This window comes from Rutilus rutilus (assembly GCF_951802725.1).
Source record: "Rutilus rutilus genome assembly, chromosome: 6".
In the NCBI taxonomy this organism is placed as follows: domain Eukaryota; kingdom Metazoa; phylum Chordata; class Actinopteri; order Cypriniformes; family Leuciscidae; genus Rutilus; species Rutilus rutilus.
In genome coordinates this window covers 7,557,853-7,583,738 of record NC_140214.1, presented here as the reverse complement: position 1 = coordinate 7,583,738, position 25,886 = coordinate 7,557,853, and the positions used below count along the sequence as shown (strand labels likewise).

The 25,886-nt window shown below is 37.6% G+C and overlaps 1 protein-coding gene across 1 annotated transcript; it reads right to left on the bottom strand.

Moving 5' to 3' along the window:
• Positions 1-99: 99 nt before the first annotated feature.
• fzd8b (frizzled class receptor 8b) lies at positions 100-2,435 on the bottom strand. The gene has a single exon (XM_084412026.1). It carries the CDS (start codon positions 2,329-2,331, stop codon positions 598-600), a length of 1,734 nt encoding a protein of 577 aa, XP_084268152.1. The 5' UTR covers positions 2,332-2,435; the 3' UTR covers positions 100-597.
• Between the last annotated feature and the right edge of the window lie 23,451 nt (positions 2,436-25,886).

Sequence of the window (25,886 nt, the reverse complement as noted above, 5' to 3'; positions counted from 1 at the left end):
TTCTTATGATGACCAATATATGGCACTGCAGTGTCCTTCTAGCTGTGGGGTTTAGACCTTATGGTTTAGACTTACACCTCACAATGGCCCACTGGTACAGTACTGTTCATCATGACCTACAAGGTGTTTGCGAGTCTGAGAGAGCTCTCTGTAGCTAAACATGAATTACACATAATGATAAAAAATGCTTTAGTAATATTTCACACAGTGTTTTATTGTCAAAATAGTTTTCTGTAAAAGTAAATGATAAATAGACACAATCTCATATAAATGTTAAACATTCTGTGCAGTTTCAACAATCATAACATCTTAATATAAATACATAAGACAAATATAAAAACCCGTATAACACTTTTAAAGGCACATTCGTAATAACCTGATACACAGTTTTAATAACTGGTAGGCTATTTACTTTAATTGAAGAGAGAACAGTCCAGTGAATATTTCTCACACTAGTGTTAAATAGTGACAACTAGCCCCGGTCTCACCTAACGCTGGTATTATGCGTTTTCCATCTCTGTCAGGAAAGCAACAGTTACTCAGTTAGTTTGCAAAGTCTTTTTGAGAAGTTCTGCATTTCCTATGCCGTAGTCATCATCACACTCGAGACAGTGGCATTTGTTTTGGAGGGCACAAAACTGAACTTGCTGTGCCGGATCTCCACGTCAGTCCCGCGCTCGCGTCACTGTAAACTGACCCGCTCGTGCCTTTACTACCCCACCTGCAGCAGCAGCGCGTGCACAGGACTCGCCAAGAGTCCAGAGTTTTACCGGACCACGTCCACGCGCCTGACGTGATCCCGACCACAAGGCACATGAAGTATTTGAGCATAAACACGGCGTAATCAGGTTTCAGGGCTTTTTTCTCCGACGAGCAGTTACACGCGTACGCTCTTTCCCACGCTTCACGGTTGTGCTGTTCGTAAACGTAACAAGCCACAATCACCATGGCAACGACCGTATACAGCACTGTAAACACCCCGATACGGACCATCAATCTCTCGAGTTTGTCCGTTTTCGTTCCTCCTTGTTTAATGACGCTCCGTATCCGAAACATAGACACGAAGCCCGCGAATAAAAATATCGTTCCGATAAAAAGATAAATCACCAGTGGCGCGAGCACGAATCCTCGCAGATTATCCAAGTTCTGGTTGCCCACGTAGCAGATTCCCGCAACCGAGTCTCCGTCCACCGAACTCAGCGCGAGCACGGCAATAGATTTCACGCTGGGAATGAGCCAAGCGGCCAAGTGGAAATACGACGAGAATCGCGCGATTGCTTCATTTCCCCACTTCATTCCTGCCGCGAGGAACCACGTAAATGTCAGAATCACCCACCAGATGGCGCTCGCCATCCCAAAAAAATAGATGAGTAGAAACACAAGCGTGCAAAGCGCGGGGCCCCTAGTTTCATAGTGGATAAGGTCCACCTCATGATCCTGGTTGCACGCGACCCTTTCGTGCCCCGCGATGAGTCTGATGATGTATCCTACGGACACGAACATATAGCAGGCGGACAGGAAAATAATTGGGCGCTCGGGGTATTTAAACCTCTCAATGTCAATAAGGAAAGTGGCAACGGTGGCGAACGTTGACAGGAAACACAAAACCGACCAAATCCCGATCCAAAATGTGGCAAAGGTCCTTTCCTCCTGAGAAAGATATGGGTTGTGGCACGGCATGGCGCAATTGGTGATCTGGCCCGTCTTGACCCAGTTATACAAGGGATGGCGGTCATTGCTCACGGTCACCATAGGCGCGCGACAGTGACACTCCGGTTCACATGAAGAAGATCCAGGACTGCTTTTATTTTTCCGCTTGTATGGCTTCCCCGGGCGGCTAGTTGGTTTTGCAGCAGCAGCAGCAGGTGATGCTGTAGCATCAGTTCTGTTGTAGTCCATGCACAGAGTGTTTGAATCCCCCTGCACGGGTAGAAGATCGCACCTCATACGGTCCGGCCACGGGAAACCATATTGCCTCATCAGCGGCGCGCAACCCGCTTTCGCCCGCTCGCACACACTCCTGCACGGTGGCAAAGGCTTCTTATAGTCCTCAAGGCAAATGGGCGTGTACAGACTGCAAAGAAAGAAGCGCAGGTCGGGGGAACACTGGATCTCCACGAGGGGCCAGAACTGGTGCACCTCAAGTCCGGCTTCATCCTGGGTGTCGTGGTTGAATTGGTTCGGCATGTAGGTGTAGTTATAGCCGATCCCTCTACACAATGGCACAGATATCTCCTGACAGACCGGCTCACGAGCACACACGGAGCCCCACAATAGCAGGGCGCAGAGCGCGAGGGGAATCCAGAAGGAATCCTGCAAAGGCGAATCCATCCTCGGTCACTTCTAGGATGTCTTCCTGTCTTCTAGGATGTGCTTGCATGTGCGCAATGGTCGTCTGGTTACTTAATTCTAATAATAAAAAATATATTTAACACTGTGGAATAACATGCTGTGTCTACAAGCTGGCATCAAGTGCAATTCAGTAGGCTACTACGTTTGTTTTGACTGTCAAATAGTGGAGCGCGTGTCTATTTATACAAAGGACAGCCCCCTTATCTCAGCGCCCAATCACAGGACATCAGGGGCGGGGCCTAATTGTAATTTAATCAAGCATCCCCTGAGAGTTTTGAGTAAATGTTTGCGCTACTTACGGTTTGTATGTCTTAAATTATTTCACCTGTGTTTACATCCCTCCCTATGTCTAAACACGGGGTTTGTAGTTGTAAACAAGTCTCGCGGCATGTTTAGGTTGTTCCTAATCTCTCCAGAATGTGTATCCTCTGGAAATTGTAATTATTGCATATGAGCTCACATTATGTCCTACACTCTACATTAATAAGATTTAAAAGGAGACTAAAAAGCAAGAGCTGTACCTACGAGACAAAATAGACACATAGCCTACTGAACAATAAAATGTAGTTGTCGTCCCAGTAGGCTACAATAACAATGCCAGAATTTCTGCTGTTAATTCGCTATTTTTGCCCCGAAAATGTATTTTGGCACCTACCACTTTTTAAATTATTCATTGTCATTGAATTTGAAAACAAAGTAGGGCCTACCAACCCCCAACTTTTCCACTTTTTAAAGGGATACTCCACTTTTTTCGGAAATAAGCTCATTTTACATCTCCCCCAGAGTTAAACAGTTGAGTTTTACCGTTTTAGAATCCATTCAGCCGAACTCCGGGTCTGACGGTACCACTTTTAGCATAGCTTAGCACAGATCATTGATTCTGATTAGTCCAGTAGCATTTCTTTCAAAATGACCAAAGAGTTTAAATATTTTTCCTATTTAAAACTTGACTCTTCTGTAGTTAAACCGTGTACTAAGATCGACGGAAAATGAAAAGTTGCGATTTTCTAAGCCTATATGGCTAGGAACTACTCTCATTCCAGCGTAATAATCAAGGAACTGTGCGGCTGTACCATGGGTGCAGCAGGCGTAATGATATGACGCAGCGCCTGAAAATAGTCCCCAGCTCGGTAACTTCTTCCAACGTGACCGGGACTAAGTTTGTCTAACCTATTAGACCTATTTTCAGGCGCTGCGTCATATCATTACGCCTGCTGCACTCATGGTACAGCCGCACAGTTCCTTGATTATTACGCCGGAATGAGAGTAGTTCCTAGTCATATAGGCTTAGAAAATCGCAACTTTTCATTTTCCGTCGATCTTAGTACACGGTTTAACTACAGAAGAGTCAAGTTTTAAATAGGAAAAATATTGAAACTCTTTGGTCATTTTGAAAGAAATGCTACTGGACTCATCAGAATCAATGATCTGTGCTAAGCTATGCTAAAAGTGGTACCGTCAGACCCGGAGTTCGGCTGAATGGATTCTAAAACGGTAAAACTCAACTGTTTAACTCTGGGGGAGATGTAAAATGAGCATATTTCCGAAAAAAGTGGAGTATCCCTTTAAGCAAAGTATTTTTTCGAAAAGTTTGAAAACAATAACCCGATTGTTGAGGAAAACGATTTTCTGAGAATTCCATAGTCTAGATGGAAATACAAATTCAATTAATTCATTTAAAATGTAGGCTATAATGCAGTGACGATGTTGACCGATGTTGAGTTAGGGTAGAGTGGGGGAAAACGCCCCCCACCTGTTTTTCCCAAAATAATCACTAAAAGTAGTCAAGATACATTTTTACTGTTGCTATGCACTACGTTGATAACGGGGATATACAAATCTCTACGGAGAAGCTGACACCAGCGACACATTTGAAGAGAGGAGGATTACATGGTAAATGCTATAATTTTCAGATATTAGTAAATAAGTGTTTAAGAGAATATTGTTCTGCAGGATATCGCAGTGATGTATGATAAATGAATAGTGAAGTCTGTAGTTTGAGATCATATATTATTTATAAGGAATATAATTATATTTTAAAAATTAAACATTTTTTAAAAAACTCATAGCTTGTGGGGTAAAATGCCCCCTATGCTGAGGGGTAAAACGCCCCCCCTGGGGGCATAGTTTCTCTATCATAATTACTATAATAAAATATTTCTGTCTATCAAATCCTTTGTTTTACACTTAATGCAGTATAACTAGGTGGTAAAATCTAAATATTTGAACAAAACATGAAAAAATTACCTCAAGTGAGCATTAACTAGCTAGCTTGCTAGCACAGTTAGCTCACTGATGGAAGGTAGTTAAATTTGGCTATTTTGGACATTGCTGAAATAAATATTAATATATATACATGTTGATACATTACTTGCCTTTTACCTTTAGAGATTAAAAACTATTGTCTGTTAATTTTGCTGTTGATCTATGAAGCAAACTGGTTGGTAAGAAAGGGGGCATTTTACCCCACCTTGGAGGGCGTTTTACCCCACCGCTGGGGCAAAACGCCCCCTTTGTACAAAAATATTTTCAGTGAAAATACTAATTAATTATGAAGGCTGAGCAATTTTAATATTTGGTGAATAACTCCTGCCATAGTCACTCAAAACCGGGATGGCAATTCTAGTCACATTTATGTTTTGTTTCACTGTAATGTCACATTTTCCTTAAGGGGGGCGTTTTCCCCCACTCTACCCCTATATGTGAGAAAAACTTCAATTTTGCATGGAGAAGATTGCACCCACACATTTATGGACACGTTGAACATATCAGTCCAAGTAATTAAGAAATATGTTAGAAATTTAGGTTGAGGAGTTCATATAACATATCCATAAAAAAATAGCCTAACACTGACACAATCAAACGTCATTGAAAAAATGGTTAATAAAATAAAAACATGTAGCAGCATTTGTTTGCTTGTCACTTGCAATGAAACATTTTAAGTGTGACTTGAGCGTCCAAACAGTTTTTGGGGCCACCGAACGCATTCGGACACGCGCGACTCCTCCAGAGAAGTTGAATGCGCTCCTGTTGACAGCGCGCGTGGGGGGAGCGAGGGCTGTCGCGCGCTGCGAGTTCTTGTTCGCCCTAATTGTGTCGCTGATGTTCCGTTTAGTGGCTCAGCGGGGTGCGCGCAGCGGGGGACAGTTACTGTACATCCCGGGACAAGCTGGGTGGTGATGAATACTCAGATGCCTTGGTTTCCTGCGTGTGACAGACTGCGCATACAAACACAACTCGTTCATGCAAGTCTGCTAATAGTTGATGCAAGTACAAAACAAATGTAATTTATTAAAAGAAAATGTCAGTTTTTGCAAGGACACAAAACTTAAACATTTGGCTACAAAAAAGAGAAATACTGCAGAAAGAAAGCTCTGTGACCAACAAAAGTTTATGATTCTTACACATTATATTCATCAAGATAATCTTCACAAATGAATAAAACTTTTATGAATTTTGAAGTTTAAATACATTCAAAGCTAAACAAAACTGTACCACTAAGCTTCTGAAAAATCTTTAATCTTTATTTAAAATCTACAAGATAAGTTCCAATTATAGTTTGCAGGTGCTATTAAACACAACAAGGCTAAAGGACTATCTTGGTGTGATGACATCTGTAGTTAAGCCACTTGTTAGCAATAACTTTTACAAGACATGTAAAAGCTTAAAAATTCATGAGTGGGGTGTATTGATGTATTTTGTGTCGTGAATAAAACGTGAAAATATCTTGAGCTTTAAAACCCATCCAAAAAACCCATTGACGTCAGGATGATGGAACCGGATGTGTAAAACACGTTTTCCAATGAGGTAAACTGGTATATTAAATAGCCTATCATGGGCTTTTATGCTAAATTTAAAGAGTTAAAACAACTATGAAACACATAATGCTTCATGACAGAGCAAAAATGTACAGTTAAAGATAACAGAAAAATGTCAAATCGTTTTTCAAACAGAAATAGCTATCGTAATTAATACATTGTATAAATGCAACATTTAAAACACATTTGACATACTTGTCTGACATTTATAAACACCTTATACCCGAGAACACAGTTAAATCTTTCAGTATGCTTACTATTATTTCTATAACCAATGTGGTTTTATTGACTTTTTTGCTTTAATCAGCAAAATGAACTGATTTTGAAGCTCTTCACAGTTCAATATCAACATATTTAATGCTTATGAGTATCGGATTCCAATCCAGAAGATTTGTGATCCAGATCCATTTGTGTCTGTAGCTCCAGGCAGTGTGAGACAGAGAGAGAGAGTGTGTGTGTGTATGGGTGTGTGTCTTTGTCTTATTCTGTGTAGTAGCTGAGCCTGTATTGATTAACACTGATAGGCTCACAAGTCTAGCCACCACCTTTCTCTCCTCTCTTTCTTTCTGCAGGTAATGAGTCTGGATACACACTCTCTCAATTATATTCCACTGCAAATACATTGCACTGCATTCAATTTCTCTCCCTCTCCCTCTAAAATGTGTCTGTGACAATTGTTGATTTAAGAAATAACAATTCCTTTATTCATTCATTCATGTGATGTGTACATAATGTAATTTACAATGTGAGCGAGATATGTGTAATGTAAACGTAGCCTTTGATTAGCTGAACAAAGAGTGACAATATTTACTATTCATTTACATAACAGATGCTTTTTGTACAGATGTAGATATTACAACAAAAGTGGTTCATCCTAATGAGACAGAACATGATGCGCTACAATAAAATGTTTGAAATTGCCAACACAATCTTATGGTAATTCATAACTATTTTATGTTTTGGCGAATTGGTGGCTAATTCGTATGAATTCCTAGGTAAACGTGATTTCACCAAGTATAACATGTTCCTGAATCAAAATCTTTGTTGATCCTGCAACATTCCAATCATCCAATCAGATTTTATAATTTTATACAAGTTTATAATTAATGTTAAGTTTAGTCTTACAAGCAGGGTTAGGTGCTTCTACATCAGTGTTATTAACCATAATTTCCCTCTGATTTAGGGATAAATTATGGGGATAGGGATAGGGACAACATTTTCAGATATGAATGTTGTTCCAGGATCAACAAAAATGTTGGCAAAATCATGGTGACCGGACATTCATGCTTACTTTTAATTTAAATTTTTTTTACATTTTAAACACATCGTAAGAATTCATACGAAATCGACACCTCATGAAATAGTTGCGTTCTCCTGTAAGATTGGGTTGGAATTGCTCAGAAAACTACAAGCTACAGGGATATTATATTCCATACTTGCTTTTATATACAAACTTTTTAATTCAAAATTGTTTTCCCAGAAACTAGAAAGACAGGGCTAGGACTCCTACACAATTTTAGACCATCGAACGACCATACATTTCACACACACATAAACTTTGGCTCAATTCCACACTGAACAGCAGTGATCCACTGTTATGTTTGCTCCTGTCAGAGTCTTCCTACATCTTCTCTGTCCTTTTTCCCCCTTCCACCTTTCTCAAATACATTCACCAGATTCCTCACCATGGCAACATATTAGGATGGAGATGTCACTATATTGCATTTTCTCAGACTAGACTGCCAAGTGCCGTCTAGTCTGAGAAAATGCAATATAGTGACATCTCCATCCTAATATGAGGGGGATACTAGGTGTGCACTATGTACATAACTCATACTTACCACTTTTATTTGTCCTTTTGCAGCTTGTCAGCCACTGTCCATTTATATAATTTTTTTATAGGCAAGGATATTTCTCTGGATATGCTTAAAAATGCTCAACTTTTGTGTTCCACTGAAGAAAGTTAAACCAGTTTAGAAAGACATGAGGGTGAGTAAATAATGGCAGTGAACAAAAATCCCACTTCACCTTTAACCACAGTGTTTGTGCTGTGTTGTGTTTGTCTCAGTTTGGACACTTATTTTACTCCTGCAGAACTGGAACTGTGAATCCAGACTACTGAACCCTGAGTCAGGTGCCCAATCCATCCTCGACCTACGAAATACATGAAAGTCTGAAGAGAGAAACATGATCAGCCTATAAACAATGCAGTTGTAGCCCTTTATTCCCAAAGAGAAAATCAGAGGCTGTGTTTGGAATGGAATACATGAGTACTGCTTATTGAATACTTTTTTTATTAGTATAGTATGCTACATTGTTTTTGCATTTTAATCCAATATTTGTCATTTAAAAATTGTCATCATTGACTCACGCCCATGTGGTTCCAAACTTGTATGACATTCTTTCCTCTTTAGAAGACACACACACACACACACACACACACACACACACACACACACACACACACACACACACACACACACACACACACACACACACACACACACACACGCGCTCACACACACACACACACACATGCACACACACACACACACACACACACACACACACACACACACACACACACACACACATACACACACACACACACACACACACACACACACACACACACAGATTGTGAAGAACATTGGGGTCCAAAAAACATTGGACCCCATTGACTTTCATTGTATGCACAAAAGAAACCTCTGAGATATTTACATATCTTCATGTGTTCAACAGAAGAGAGAATGTTTTGGTGAACTATCCTTTTAATATACATAATATCGACAAATACAATATCAACAGATTTTTATCACATCCCTAGTTTAACATCCCTTGATTGACATTATTATACTAAATAAAAAGAGACACTAAAAATCACAGCTGAAATTGTGGTGCATTTCTCCCATTTAACATATTGGAAATGGATAGTCAAATCAAGCCCATTGCATCATGGGATGTATTTCACTAAATGTGTTCTGGTTGTATACTGCATTTTTTAGCCAATGTAGTTGGACATCCAGAAATTCTATTCAGGAAATCTGCATGATGTACAGCATATTGTATAAGGTAGAACGCTTTTCTGAACGTATCCAAAGACTAATGTGATCTTTCTCTGAAGAAATCAGAGGTTAGTAAATCTGTGATGCATTTCCAGGAACAGTTTTCATCACTCAAATGACAGCAATGTGAATAATTGCATGTCCATTGTAGGAAAAAATGATAAATGAGCTTAGATATGTTCAAAACATAAATGCATGCTAAAGTAATAAATGTAAAAAAAAAAAATGCAAATACCTTAAATAAATGTTGAATTCAAAGTGTATGAGACAATTGTGTGTGAATCTCTGAAAGAGACAGTGTGTGTGTGTGTGTGTGTGTGTGTGTGTGTGTGTCTTCGCCGTTAAGTCTCTTGTATACAGTCCTCCACTTCATAATAGAAAGACTGACTGAGTGTATTGCTCTTGTTTTTCTTTTGTGTATCTAGTGTTCTTTCCTTCCTCTCAATGGCTTTTCTTTTTCTATTTGTCTGTCCTGCCCTCCCCCAACTCTCTCTCTCTCTCTGTCATTCTTACGTATGTTTAGTTTGTCTTCCTCCATTCATCTGTGGCTTAAGACCTCTGCTCTCAGACTCCTCCAGGCACTCACGTCTCTCCTCCCCCTCTATTCTGTTTCGCCCTTTTCCTCATCCTGCTTTTCCCCTTCTTCATTCACTCCTTCCCCTCTCCTCTTGTCCTGGTCTCAAAGGACATAATTAGGCAGCATATTCAGACAGACACATTTATGTCTCCACAATAGCCTTCTCTCCATCCCTCGCTCTCTTTCTAAAGCCTGTTAAATGGCATAGAAAAAGAATCTGTGAATGTGTCTGCTTAATTAAAGCAATAAACATTCACTTCATTATTAACTCTTCCCAAGAGAAACAGACAAAATCTATCTATCTATCTATCTATCTATCTATCTATCTATCTATCTATCTATCTATCTATCTATCTATCTATCTATCTATCTATCTTAAAATAAAGGTTATTTTTTTATAAACTTTTATTTTTAAGAGTTTTTTTTTTTGGTAAATAGTTACACAATAAGTTGGATATTGTGTACTGGTCTTTAAAATATAAAAATATGCAAAATAAACCCCTTCAGGGAGGGTAATACTTTACCACGAGTTGCTGTATATTATTGTTTACATATTGTTATGGTGAATTATTTATCATTTTTTTGTGTGAGTTCAAATAATGCATTAAGAAAGAGATGATAAAAAAAATCTGAGCTGATGCTTGATGTTTGGACGAATCTCATCCCTCATCACAGTGGTTGATCAATACAGGTTTTTTTTTTTTTTAAATAGTTAAGTCTTATATATTTTGTTACATCCTTAATGGAAATGGAAAGTGTATTACATTGTGGGTTATATAATACCCAATACAGTCACATTTCAGCAAATGTAGAACATCAACCTTGACCTGAAAGAGGGCTATTGATTGCTCTGGATGTGGACTCATGAGAAATCATATAGATTGACTGATTGATCTTTTTTCACCTTTTGATTTATGTCAGTATATAATTTGGTTATGCAGCTGAGTCAGTTCCCTAATAATACAATTAAAAAAACACAGTAAAACATTGGCGTAAAACTAGGTGGTAGAACAAGCTAGAGGGAAAATCTGTGGATGCTGTTAAGTCTTTTTGGATAAAATCATCTGTCAAATGCAAATGTTGGCAACCCCAACATTTAAAGTAAATTCTACGTCTTGGCCTTTATTGATTTAAAACAAACAGTCATTTGAGGGTTTGGCAAGCATTGGGTTGTTTTTTGGCCCACATGTCAATAGCTTCTCACTGGCACTCTGCCCAGACACACACATCAAGACTCTGTCTGTTTTACTTTAGTGCTATACGTTTAGTATATAACTTTAAATAACATATGCTTGGTTTAAATATGTCAACTTATAGGCTGATGTATGTGCCTAATTTGTCACCTATTATGTAATCAAACTCATCTTAGTCAGTTCGTTAATCTGAGAATGTTTTTTCAACCACTGAATGCCAACACGAATTCATTATGTGATGAAGCTGTCTAATGAGATTGGGAATTACCAGTGAAGAGGAACATTTTGACTACATCAGGATGTGTGTGTCCTCAGTTTAAGTTGAACAAGGTAATTGTATACTGTTTTGAGGAAAACTAAACACCAAAAGGTCAGTCAAAACAACCCTACCACACACATATATACACTCCTTTTACTTATAGCCTACACACACATCTGCAAATAAAAAAAACTTGTAAACATTGAATTACTGTTTTTTTTCCTATGAGTATTATCATTCATGCCATAGACTGTGGTTTATGCTCAACACAACAAGAGATAATTCTTAAAATAATTATAGTTAATTAAAGTAAGGATAATAATAAAAAAATGTTTTAAATATAAATGAATTGTTACAAAACAAATGTAAACAAAATGCAATGTCAAATGTCAGCAAATATAATGTCACTAACAAGCCAGCCGCGTCGCTAGACTTCTATGCAGCAGGATAGTAGAATAGAAATAGAAGTAAAATTACAAAAATATTTGCCTGTCGAGGGATGTTGACCAGACAATTTCCCCCTGACGATATTTTAGCAATTATGTCGTGTATATGGTATTTTTTGTCGATTGTATATAATCAGGTGTCGGATTCGCGAATGAGTCACTCTTTTGAATCGGTTCTTCTCATTAAATTTGTTTAACGTGCCAACAAACGGCTAGCTTCAGCATTGGCGCGGACAGCAACAGAAACTGGACACTTCAGAAGAACACAGAAAGGAAAAGAATGAATCATGAAATGGATGTTTATCTACAGTCAGCTGAAACAAAACTCTACAAATATCTATCTATCGTTTGCCAGGATTGAAGAAAGTATTTATTAAGGTTGAACACCACGTGAAGCGGCGTCTGAACTAACTTTACTCACTGAAGGTAAATACACTTACAACCAAAAGCACTTAAAGTAGGGGAGAGCGGGGCACAAAGTAACGCTTTTTGACTTTCTCAGTTTGTGTAAATCTACTTATGGTTCAGAGTATTTTTTTCCCCCCCACATTAATTTCCCACATGTCTACTACAATTATGTGTTTTTGTTTTATTAATACAGTATATACTTTTTTCTTGATATACCCCGAAAGAATAAGTGAAATGTGACAACATGCCCCATAGGTGGGGTACATTGTAACATGTCGAGGGGCACATTGTAACATGACCATATGACAGCTTAAAATGTTATCTGATCTAATAAAAAAAATATACAAAACAAACTAAAATATTTTCTAAATAAAATACAATTAAAAACCTTTTTCATATAAAATAATGGCAATTTTTAATAATTAAATGTAAACTCATTTTTGAGTTTTGACTACGAACACATGAAAACACAGCTATACAACATAGTTCAAAACAAATAAATAATTAGTCATTTCTGAACATTGACTCTCAGTCTTTATTCACCTTTTTTTCTCACGTTTTCTCAATAAAATTAATACAAGTATAGAATAGAATAGCATATTTCTAATAGGGGCACATTGTAACGCAGTGTAACAACATGCCTCCGCCTGCACAACTGGGATTTAAACCCTGCTAGTGTCTTCTGCTAGTTAGCGAAGCATTAAATAACTATCTCAACTGTTAAATAACATCTTGGAGATTAAAATAATATCAGATTTGTCTTATTTTAAATAAACACAAAAAATAGAGATGAAAAATTAACTTAAGTAAGAAATTTACTTTTGCTATGGTTTAATAAATGTCTATGGATATCTTCCACACAAAAAAATATTTTAGCGGATTTTTTGTTTTCTATATAGTGTTGATATGGCAACTAGTAAATACACAAAGTTTCGTCATCCAAGCATGTGCGGAAGTATTTAAAACAAGCGCGTTACAACTAACCCCGCGTTAGGTTGTGCCCCGCGCTCCCCTACCAAAACAACCTTTGTACCATAATATTACCATTCAATACCATCACCATACCTGTGTAGCCTACTTTTTGAAAAGGTTATTTTGAGAAACTTCAAGTAACTTAACGTAAATTTTAGAGGTCAAATGTCGCTAAATGAATAAATGTAGTGGGGTAGGCCTAACGTTATACCCATCTGCTAATGTGTAAAAAGCAAAGGATACATTAATGTATTTTCTGTTTGATGAGTCAGCCTCGATAAGGTGAACATTAGATGAAAAATATGTTTAAATTACAGTTATGCAGAATGCAGATTAGAAATTAAACTAGTGAAATCAGTAGCCTACAGCCTATACAGTAGGCTACAGTAGGGTTTGAAATATTTCACATCCAATCACTGATCAAACCTTAGGATCTAGGCTACCTTCTTTACATTTTGAATGTCTTAATTTTTTATTATTGAATCACTTTTACAATTTTACATTTGACAATTTTTGTAGGCCGAAATCTCATGTAGGGTTAGCCTAATTGATTAGTTATGAAATTCATTTGTAAACTTGACAAGTCTTGCAAGTCTTGATGTTAAAATCCAACCTATTTTAAACTGGTTTGCTAAGTCTTCTATAGTTATTATGTATGCAGATTTTAAAAGCTCAATCTAATTGAGAGACTACAAGGAAAATTTGCATTTCTTAAAAATTCAAATGTTAGGCTACACTGCAGGACTGTTTAATATAAAGACCAATGATGTGGAAACCTTTTAGAGGAATGGTGACAAGTTACAAGACAAGACCTTAAATATATCTTATATATTTTAAACTATCTTGACGTTGATCGAAAAAAGCTCCACATGTCCTTTTTCCCAATTACACAAACTGAAAAAGCATTTAAAAAGACATTAGAATAATGAAATTAGCCTATCATGTCATTGGCAGGGCATTGAAGTTTGTTTTAGAGTTTGATTGAATGAAGCTTTCAGGAGATGTACTCTGATGTATTGGTTAAGTGAGTTGTGTATTCAAGACTCATTCTCTGTGTGACCCCTCTGTGTGGTCTGTGTTTGTGGGGCGAGGGTTGATTCAAACTGGCCAACACTAATCTATGTCGTCAGGACTCTAAACACACATAATGAGATTCGCCTCCCCCTTAATGAGGCTGATAATCACTGTTTGACAACCACCTCACTCTAATTGTCAGCAGATGTTTGTGTATTTGTAAAGCTGTATTGTGGTGGTAATTAGGACTAATGTTAACTAAAGAGACAGACGAGCTTTATCTAGCCCTTGTCTAACACAAACACGCACATATAAAAACCACTCAAATGGATTGACTTGTTGAAAAAGGTTGCAGTGGAATGTTTCTCTGAAATATTTTAATTGATATTTCAGTTATTTGTTTTAAAATGACAATACCAGCTTCTCATGTTTGGCCGAGCTACATAATCAGATTTCAGATTAAGTCTATTAAATTACACTTATTTGGTTGAGACAAATTTTCGCTTTCAAGGAATGTAACCCATTCACTTAAATGTGTTTCAAGATTTTTTTGGTTTGCTGTTTGTGACATTATTTTCATGACATTTCATGAAAACAAAGCTGTGAGGAATACACTTCCAGTCTTTGCAATGACATTCAGTGTACTAAAGGTCCTAGGTCACATGTCATTTTCAAAACTCACAACTTTTAAAAATATTTTATGCCCCTGGTTTCATAGACAAGGCTTGAGACTAGTCCCAGACAAAAATGCATGTTTAAGGTAAAAAAAAAAGAAAAAAAGAAGAATATCTTAAAATTAGGGCTGTCAAAAGATTAATCGCGATTAATCGCATCCAAAATAAAAGTTTGTGTTTACATAATATATGTGTGTGTACTGTGTATAATTATTTTGTATATATCAATACACACACATGCTTGTATATATTTAAGAAAAATGTGTAATTTATATATAAAAAAATTATATTTATATATAATATATAATATAAATTATATATAAATATATACAGTATATGTATGCAAATATTTCTTAAATATATACATGCATGTGTGTGTATTAATATATACAAAATAATTATACACAGTACACACACATATATTACAGTATGTAAACACAAACTTTTATTTTGGATGCGATTAATCGCGATTAATCTTTTGACAGCCCTACTTAAAATATGTCATTGTTTTGTCTCAAGAACTAATGTTTTTTTTCTAAGGCATATTTATATATTTATCTACTTAAATATCCTGATTGAGCTAAGGCCTATAATCCTGGCTTAATCTAAGCCTTGTCTTGAACTATAAGGGACAACATGGCAAGGGAGTGAGAGATAGAGGGAGCATTCATATTATAAAAGTAGCATTTTAGAAAAAATATCCTGTAAACGGCTGGTGGCTCTATGCTGGTCTCTGGCAGGTGTTATGTAAATAACCCTACTGATGATTTATAATAATGAGTGCTTTCAAAAATACACCCATTTCCTGTTGATATGTAACATTTTTGAAAAAACTCTGTCAAAAAAGAAAGTATTTATGCAAGTCATATGTGCTCTCACTTTCAGTACTGAGATCTATTGAAAGCTATTGTGTACTCCATGAGTATAATTGCTTTCAAGGTGAAGGTAAAGTCAGTCTTTTGAGAGGAATTCTGTTCTGGCTGTGTGTGTGTTTGTTGTGTGGGGTTCCCTACACTTGTAACTTTAACCTTTTGCTTATGGATGTCAGAACGAGGCAACAAAGACTGCTTTCAGTGAGAATGGAGGATAGACATTTAAAGGGGTCATGACATGAGAAATCAAATTTGCCTTGATTTTTTGGACGTTTAAGAGGTCTTTGCACCATTTAAACATCCGGCATGCTTCATAGTTTAAAGGAGTAGTCTCTCATCATTTACTCACCATTAAAGGTGCCCTAGAATTTGAAATTGAATTTATCTTGGCATAGTTAAATAACAAGAGTTCAGTACATGGACATGACACAGTGAGTCTCAAACACCATTGTTTTCTCCTTCTTATTTAAATCTCGTTTTTGAAAAACACCCCTGAAAAATAGGCGAATCTCTCCACATAACACCGACTGTGACAGTCGGGATCATTAATATGTCCGCCTCCAAAAATTTGCATATGCCAGCCCATGTTCAACACCAGGCGGAACTGCGCAGCCGAATCATCGTCCGAATCATTTTTCTTCGAGAGACATCATGGCTTGCAAACGAGCGAAGCATGGCAGTTGCTCAGTGTTTGGATGTACAAATGAACACAAAGGTATTTTTTTAGTTCCTTCATCCGAGCCTCTGAAGAACCAGTGGGCTATGTGAATGTCTGATGTGTAATTGTTCAAGTTCAGACAGATAATCTTTCTCTCAAAGTCGTTCAATACTGTTGATATGCATCAGTAAATCAAGCCAGTGACTAAACGATCAACTTCACGTCGTTTCTCTTAGTAGGAGGAAAATAATCTTACTTAAACTGTGATTAATATGCAGATAGCGATCAAAGAACAATCCCTTTCCAGTTGCCCAGCTTGCAGTGTAACAGCGTCATTGATTTCATAACGAGTTTTGGCTAGTGTCCAGATAAACTCGCGCTGTGTGATTGTCAATCACACAGCGCGAGTTTATCTGGACACTTGCCAAAACTCGTTATGAAATCAATGAAGCTCTTACTGTACGTACATCATGTTTGCATTGGTGAAATCATTAGTGACAGTGCAGAAACTGTGTTGCAATGATAAGATCTTCATTCACGTGATCAACAGGCTTACACTGAAGTCTCACAGCAGCCAATCACAGCAGTGAAATTTACACTGAAGTCTCACAGCAGCCAATCACAGCAGTGGGCGTTTACACTGAAGTCTCACAGCAGACACGCCCCTTCAAACAGAGTGTACAAATCAGAGGCTAAAATCAGGCTAGGAAAAATGCCTTTTATTTCTAAATTATAACAAATTTTGATCTAAAAAACATACTAACATTATAAGGGCACCCCAGGAAACATTCTAAAATAATAAAATAATCCATGCAAGGGCACCTTTAACAAAAAGAGCCTAGGTTCAATTTTGGCCAGAGTTACCCTTTAAGCTGGACTGTGTATTTTCTTCTGGAAGAAACTTTTTTTGCATTATTTTCCTGTTATCTCTGTAAAGCTGCTTTGAAACAATCTGTATTGTAAAAAGCGCCATATAAATAAATGTGATTTGACTTGACTATTGTGTACAGTTGCACTATTTAAACATTATCGGCACTTTTACAGAAGAAACGTATATCTGCAACTTTTTAATTTCTGCAAGAAGCTGGTGTTTGGATTTTTCTTTTTTTTCTTTATAGATAATTATTATATTATAGGAGCCTATTTGATGATGGGTACGTTTTACATTAGATCAATGTTTGGGTTTCTGAGGCTCTCAAGATTGCATGCAGCTATCACTTGTAGTCAAAAACAGTGGTGAATGGTACTATATTTATATCGTCATTGACATCGTTATCGCAATAAATACCAGAAAATATCGTGATAGAGTTTTAAGTCCATGCCTAATTTCCATAACTGTTTATTTCACACTGACATAAGGAGTTGTTCTGCAGTAAACTGTATTAAACGATTCTGCGGGAGTGTGGGTGGGGTCTTGAGCACATGGCTCCACTTCATGCTCACTATGCGCAAACTCGGGTCCCGAGTTCACTTCTGCGTGGACTCAGGTCCTTGAATCAGATGTCAGCGCCATATTGGGACATTGGCGGCTTTACTTTTCTACAACGGAAGAGAGTAGAGGTGCGTTGTCCATATTTTTTACAGTCTATGGTTGACACAAATACAATAATGAAATGACTCATTAAATTAAAATTCAGTATTCTTGATATTAAAGGATGTTTGATCCATTCGTGAATGAAGCATTAATGTTTGTTAAGTAACATCATGTTAAGCAAATTTAAAATTTTCAAAATTCTCGGTGAACTAATCTGCCTTTTTGTTTAGGACATCTGTCTCTCAAGGCAAGCACTTCCATCCTTTTGATTGCATGTTTCCTGATTGCTTTGTGTCTGGAAGGCACTAACAGCTTTGTTCATTTTCATAACTTTCAGGACAAGTCTTCATTCGCTTCTCTCTCTCAAACAAATTTTTTCTCCTTTAGCAATCTTTTCTAGGATAAGAGCCTCTTGTTTCATTTTCTCGAGTCCAACAACCCGATCCTCAAAGCCAGGACTTTTCTCCTCTTTCTCGGTTTTGATTAGGATTTCGAGATATTCGGCTGTGGAGAGAGATTTTGGCTTCAGTGCAGTTTCATCCAGTCTTCTTAGGCAATCAGAGGACAGTTTGATCAACTTCCTTAGTTTTTCCTCAATTCCATGGAGTTCCTCTTCAAATGCATCAAGTATTTGCTTAGAGCTCATAAACTTTCCTTTTGCCTTCATGAAGTTTTCTTTCAGCTCTTTAATAGTTTTTTTCTCTATTTTTGTTTCATACGTCCACATGAAATTTTCCTTAGAATGAGCAGAGTAATGGCAGTTTTCAGGGCAGATAATGCAGTTGCCAGCCTCCATCACTGCACAAGTTTGCACAGGATCTTCTGCAGGGAGGAAACAGTTGGAGTGACATGTGAAGAAGCAGGTGTTGCAATTCATGGTAAAATAGTTTACAGGGGTTCTGATTGCTTTTATCACCACTACATCTTGCTCAAAATCCTCATTTTGTTCCATGTTCTTGCTCTCATTTTCCAAACATTGTTTGATTTTTTTTATCTCACTCATTTTAGAGAGACATGCAGTTATTTGAGGGGTCAGACTTTTCATGGCTTTCTCAAGGCGCTCTCGTTCCTCCAAGACCTTTATAGTCATCGTCAGATCTTTACTTTCAATGGCCCCCAATGCCTTGAAAAAAGCCTTCATCTGTTTGAAGGTTTTGTCCCAGACAAGCTCGGTCAGTTTATGATCTTCATCATTATTATCATCTGAATCATTGTCAGAGGTTGTAGGCTCTTCTACGTTTTTGTCTGCATACACAGATGAATTGTTGAAACTGAAATGGGTGGGTTGTCCCTTTTTATTCTTTTGACAGGGCAGATCTGCTGCTTTGATGGCTTCTAGAACTGGGATGTTTTTACTGTCTGCAAATGTCACCAAAATGATGATGTTCTCTGCAATGTCTTTGCCAAAAATGGACAGTACTGAGTCAAAGATGTACTTCTGATTGGCACTCAAGCGGGCAAGAGAGGCCTGGACAACAAAGCAGACGGCATCAATGTGATCAATTCCCAAAGGGCTACAAAGAAAGCTTTTGACCTGCTCTGTAATCAGTTTATCATGTGCGATCCCTCTTGTATCCCCAAATCCGGGTGTATCTACGATTGTGAGGGAATATGGAATTTGAAAGCCAGGCTGATTGTACAGCTCAAAAGATGAGACATTATATGTCTGACTCTCAGCCTGTGAGCGATTGGTCACTTCATTGATTAGTTTGAAGCGATATGCATCCTGCCACTTTACGCCCAGTATGTAATTGACCATCACATTAACCAGTGTGGTTTTTCCTGCACCCGTTGATCCCAAAAGAAGAATTACTTTGTTTTTCACATTCTCAACCTTTCTTCCGAAGACATACTGATTAAAACTAACATTCTCTGCCAATTTTTTGTGTAGTGTCAGTGCATGTATTGATGGATTGCCAATTTTTATTTGTGAAGATTGATTCAAGAACAACCCGCTCCCATCCTTATTTGATTGTTTCTCCTTAAAACTGGCTGAAAACACAGTTTCAGGGCTGTAGAGACTCTCTCCATCATTTCCACAGTTAGCAAAAACTCGGATTTTGTAATCTGTGTCTTCTTTCAGTCCCCGAAGAGTGCACTCCCTGTTTGTAGATTTCACAGACATCCATGGCTTTTCACTTTCCTGATCCTTCGTGCTTTCTCTGAATTCCAACACATATCCAGTGAACAGAACATCTTCTCCCACAGATGTAGGAACATCCCAGGCTACAGTTGCAGACTGTGATACTACTCGTTTCACTATAGGTGCTCCAGGAGGAGCACATGGACGAGTCCTGAAGAATGATGTTGTGTCACTAGTCAGACTTACTCCTGGACAACACACCGCCTTACAGTTGAAACGATATTCTTTATGTGGTTGTAACTGCTTGACTGTGACTTGATCAGAAACCCCATCAGTAAACACATCAGTCCATTCAGTGCTCTGCGCAGACTGATATGAGATACAGTATGAAGCCACAGAACTAACACCGTGAACAGGAGGTTTGATTTGCAGATGTATGCAGTCATGCTCCGCACTCAAGAAGACTGGTTTTGGGGGTTTTGAGGGGAGCTCGTACTGTGAGCTTATGAGTCTCCCCCTTTCATAAACATGAATTGAAGAGGCAGTGATGAGTTCATCCGGGATTGATGCAATGCAGAATTCAATGTTCTTTCTTCCTTTATTGGCTTCTTTGAAATCTAGGAAGGACTGTATGTTTTCCCTGGTCAGTGTAGTTACATTTCCTGAGGAAAACCATTTATCTGTCTTTTTTGAGGAATCTTGATCATAACTTACTTGCTCTCCATTGTTACGCGATTGTTTTTTCAGGTAATTCTCCAGGTCTGAAAAGTACAGTTCCTTTTCATTTAAGGAGGAAAGTGCAAAGGCTATCACATAGTTAGTGGATGCTTTCAAGACAACCATGTCCAAGTCATTGCTAGATGAAAGAACAGGAACGTCTTTCATGATTTCGAGGTAAGATCTAATGACATTCATCTCTCGCTCTCGCTCATTGAGGTACTTGTGTACCAGAGCACCCTGAAACGGGGATCTTTCTTTGTCATTAAGAGCATCAACAAGTTCTTGTTCTTCTTTTCCTCCACCCCTTATGGATGGAAGAAGCCTGCAGAGATGTTTTTGAAAAACTATTTTGTACTCTGAGCAGAGGTCCTTACATTTTCTGATTTTAGTTTTGATTTCGGGGAATTGAATGGCAACATTGTACCTCATCAGGTCTTGACATTGAATGTCACAATTATCCAGTTCATCCATGATCCGTTGGGCACGTCGTACTAGGCTTACACTGATCTCCCTGACTAACTGAGCAGCTGTTGAATCTAGTTTTTTCAGAGGGTAAAGCCACACGGTCATGGGCACAGCATTCTCTCCATTTTCTCCCAACAGTTTTGGCAGCTCTGAGTACACCTTGATGGCATCTACATAGGAAACTGGATTATTTTCCAGAGCAAAATCTCCATGAAAAGTGCAGCTGAATTTTTTAATTTTCTCTTTTTCTGATTCACTCATTTTCAAAGATGCTTTACCTTCAACTGATATTAAAGGTATATTTTTAATTGATGCTTGGAGGTCTCCTTGTATCTTTTGATGATTTTCATTGGATGAAACCTCACGGTCAAAAATAAAAAACGCTTGAGCTCCATACAATAGAGCCGTAACAACATGTGTGGCCGAGCCCTCCTGAAAAACATTGCTATGCTTTATGTTCCCTGCTCCAAGATGCTCCATAGTTAACTGCTCAAAACGTAAAGTTGTCCGATATTGTAAGGTGACTCGAGATTGATGATTAGACTTCTTTTTATCATTTAAATAGCTAGCTGACCCTTTCACACTAACTAATCCACCCAGAAAACTGGCTTCAAGAGATGCAGAAATATTCAAAGCTTCTACTTTGTCTTCACTTGAATCTGAGGCAATGATTTTGAAGTCAGTGTTTGGCTGTGGCCGTACATTGATATTCTTCTGCAGCATCTCAGCATCCCAAAGAGTTATTCCTTGGGAAAATGTTTTATATTAATCATTAGTTACCCCAAAGGTAAAGCATAAAATCTAACAAAGTAATAAAATACACCATTTTGATTGTTTCCCCTAGTGTCATGTGTTAGTGTGTCAATGTGCTTTTTATTACCTGGAATGAGGACATCTCTTCGGCAGTCATAAAGCATTCCCAACTGAAAAGGTCGGCCAAGACAAGCCAGTTCAATGGTTTCAGAGTCCGACATCTTTCTAGTGGAAAAGTCTTGGATTATTTATATGTGTATATTTATTTATTTATTTATTTATTCAAACACAGAAGTATACAAAATGTAACTGAAAAACTATTGCATTAGTTTTGTTAAAAGTTACTGGCAGCTTTAATATATTTAGGCTTGGAACTAACAATATTTTTTCAATCGATTAATTAATTTATATTTCTTTTTTTTCTTATAAAATTTTCAATTTATCGAATAATCTAATGATTCTTTTTCAGGTTAATCTATTGTTTATTTTCTGTATAGTCGATTAATCCTTTGGTTAATTTACCGATAAATAATAACCTTAACTAATCAATGTATGAACTTTTACCTAATGATTCTATTTATGACAAAAGATAAGGATTATGTGTAGGCCTAATTAGGAATGGTGTTTACTATGGCTGCTTTCACAGTCACTTTTTGGGATTTACAGTAGCAATTGCTTACAAGTGTGAATCCTGATTATTATAATTTTTTCATTCAGGATATTAAAGTAGCTGCTTGCCTTGAATAGGAACAACTGAAGTCACAACCACATTCTAACTAACTAACTAACTAACTAACTAACTAACTAACTAACCATAACTGAAACCATAGCGACAGTATCAAACATGGCGGTGTCCATAAAACCATGAAGTTTTACCGTGAAGTTTACAATGATTGACAGCGGCGCGGATTCATCCATTAGATATCCCAGAGTCCTGCACGGGTCCGATTTTGTAAATCCGCACCCGCCTGTACCCGCAGTGCTTAAAACCGCATCCGACCCGTTTTCCGACAGCAGCACTAATTAAAATCCGCACCCGACCTGACCCGCTTAAAATAGAGCCGACACCCGACCCGCACCCGAAATAAAATCAGTTTAGCCAATCACATTATAGACACAATTACAAAAATGTTAATTGCCAGGTCATACAGAAGTTATTACACGACAATTAACACAATAACAACTTCAGCCGAAGCTGTCAAAAGGCCGGTACATGAAGAACATGGCAAACGTAAAACTGAGTAGCCTTGTAACATCTTACCAATCGAACAGATATGCCACACAATTTCGTCTAGCCTGCATCTGACAATTTTGGGTTCAAACACGCCCTGCACACCACACATACTTAACAGTGTTAAATTTGAAAAATACTGCTCGATAGAACTGCTTGGTTTGTTACCACAGTTATCTGCGTGCTTCCTCAGCGATGAAGTTCCACATTTACGGCTATAATCCAACACGAAAATGCATGCAAATAAGCCTTTCACAATATTTTCTTCAGATAACTCCAAATTTCTCCCACACACTGGACTTGATTTTTGATGACGTATTGTCGACAACGTTACAATCTCCACTGGCTATTCTTTTCTTCAACTCCTCACCATCCATCTCGACGACTGCAAGCAGATCGCGCGCGCGTTATGATAAATTTTTAAAAGTGAAAGTAGCCTAGGTAACATTATAGATCCTGGGAGGGCGTGGCGCGTGGGCACAAATAAAGTGATGTGGATTTTAAATTATTTTATCAACTTGAAATTAGGGATGTCCCGATCCGATCCACGGCATCGGTATCGTGCCGATACTGGCCCAAAACGCTAGATCGGATATCGGAGGGGAGAAAAAAAATTATCCGATACCTATGATCCGATACCCATTAGGGGTGGAACGGTAGGCAACGTATTCGTACTGAATGTACGTTCGGTGCATGGATTTACACAGAGAATACACGGTATAAAAATAAATAAATCTCGCGTGCACATTAATTAATGTAATATGGAACTAACGTTACTGTTAGATACGCGCATATGCGGGTTCTTTAGGGACACCTAATCTGTAGCCCACCGTAGCTCTGAACGCGCGTCTATATCGCTTCAAACGCTCACTTTATCATTATACGCGCGCGGCGCGTCCTATTCGCTTTGGACGCGCGAATGGATTCAAACTGTTCAAGCATCGAACTAGACGCGATAGACGCAAATTTGCCGCTCTATTCGCGTTTGGCGTGAACGCAGCAAAATGAACAGGCTGCGATGTCAAGATTGCAATGCTGGAGTGTGTGTGTGTGTCTCAGAGAGAGAGAGGCACGGGCGCGATCGAACAGTGGAAACATAAAAACATACTCCGTCTTTTTCAGACAGGACATCATTAAAACTGCAAAAAGTGTTTAGCCTACTTATATTTGTGTAAAACACAACATTGTGCTTTTGTCAAACTGTAAACTCTTGTCAAACTGTAACTGTCACACACACACGCGCTGTTTAAAAGCAAAAATTATCTCATCTTTTGGACATTCATCATTGCATTGGTTTTCATTTCTTGTCCTAAAACAGAGCACTAATCTGTTTATTTTTAAGTTGCACATTCTACATTGAATAAAAAAGAAAATCAAATGTGTTTTTAAAAGTAGTATTATTTTATACAGAAATAAAATATTTATAATTCAGATGAGAATAAAGTTAAAGTTAATTAAAATTTTAAGGAAACAAATATATTGATCTGAAATATAGCAAATTAATTTTAAATTCATTCAGGTTACCAAACATATCTCAAGGTCTTTTGAATAAAGGGTGGCAGTCTTTCATTATCAGCTGTTGTTGTGGACTATACACTGGAGAAGTATTTTTCTCCATTTGAGTGAGATGTTTTTATGTGGCTAATTGAGCAAAGTGCTTCCATTATATTTTATTATTATTAGTATTAGTTCAAGAATAATATATCGGATTGATATCGGTATCGGCAAATAGCCAAAGCTTCGGTATCGGTATCGGTATCTGAAGTGAAAAAGTGGTATCAGGACATCCCTACTTGAAATACAGGCATATTTTTGTAGATGTGTTCCTAAAAATATGCATATATTTTTACGTTTGCATGTGATTGTTTTAAACCCGTGTTTAGACCCGTGTTTAGCTCGTGTCCGACCCGACCCGCACCCGTATCCGACACAGTTGGATATTTTTCACCCATTTGAGCAAAATTTGCGGGTTACCCGTCAGGACTCTAAGATATCCATTCGGTATTTTAAATAACGAACAACAGCGACAACAACAAATCAACACATTCCATGCAAATTGACTAATTTATGTAATCAATTATTTCGACTTGTCGTTCCAGCCCTAAATATATTTCAAATAGTATTTTAAACTTATCCAATGGCACGCATTTCAGATGGAATCATGGCAGAGTCGATGAAGAAAGCGCGGTCGTAAGAGTCAAGGAAAAGAAAACGACGGCTCTGCGTGAGTCGTATTTACGAAAGTAACGTTAAATACAAGTACTCCACAGCGACTTTAGGGGTCGCTGTATGAGAAAAACGGAAACTGCATAGTGTGCCTTTAACAAATATGCTGCAAGGCTGAATTTTTTTATTTCATTTTTTTTGACAATTATTTTTTGTTACATTTATCTCGCCTGAAAGCTCACTCATTGTATATGTGTTTTTACAACAGCGTAATTTTGTTGCTTTAGTGTTTACACAACAGAAGGTAGTTTGATTTCAGTCTTTTGAATTAAATAAAAAATGTAGCACAAATAAGTACAATAAAATAAAGATACAATTGAAATAAAGAGAAAAGTGTTTTGAGTCAGTCTAACACTAGTATTCAGAAATACTACAGAAACTGAATAAAATTGATCAAATTTAAAATAACAATAAATAGTATTTTAGTCCTGTATAAATTAAATACAATTTATTTACAGTCTATTACTGTAATCCTGATTCCTTACAATTAAATGTAGATTTTGATGTTTAGAGAGAGAGAGAGAGAGAGAGAGAGACAGAGAGAGAGAGAGACAGACAGAGAGAGA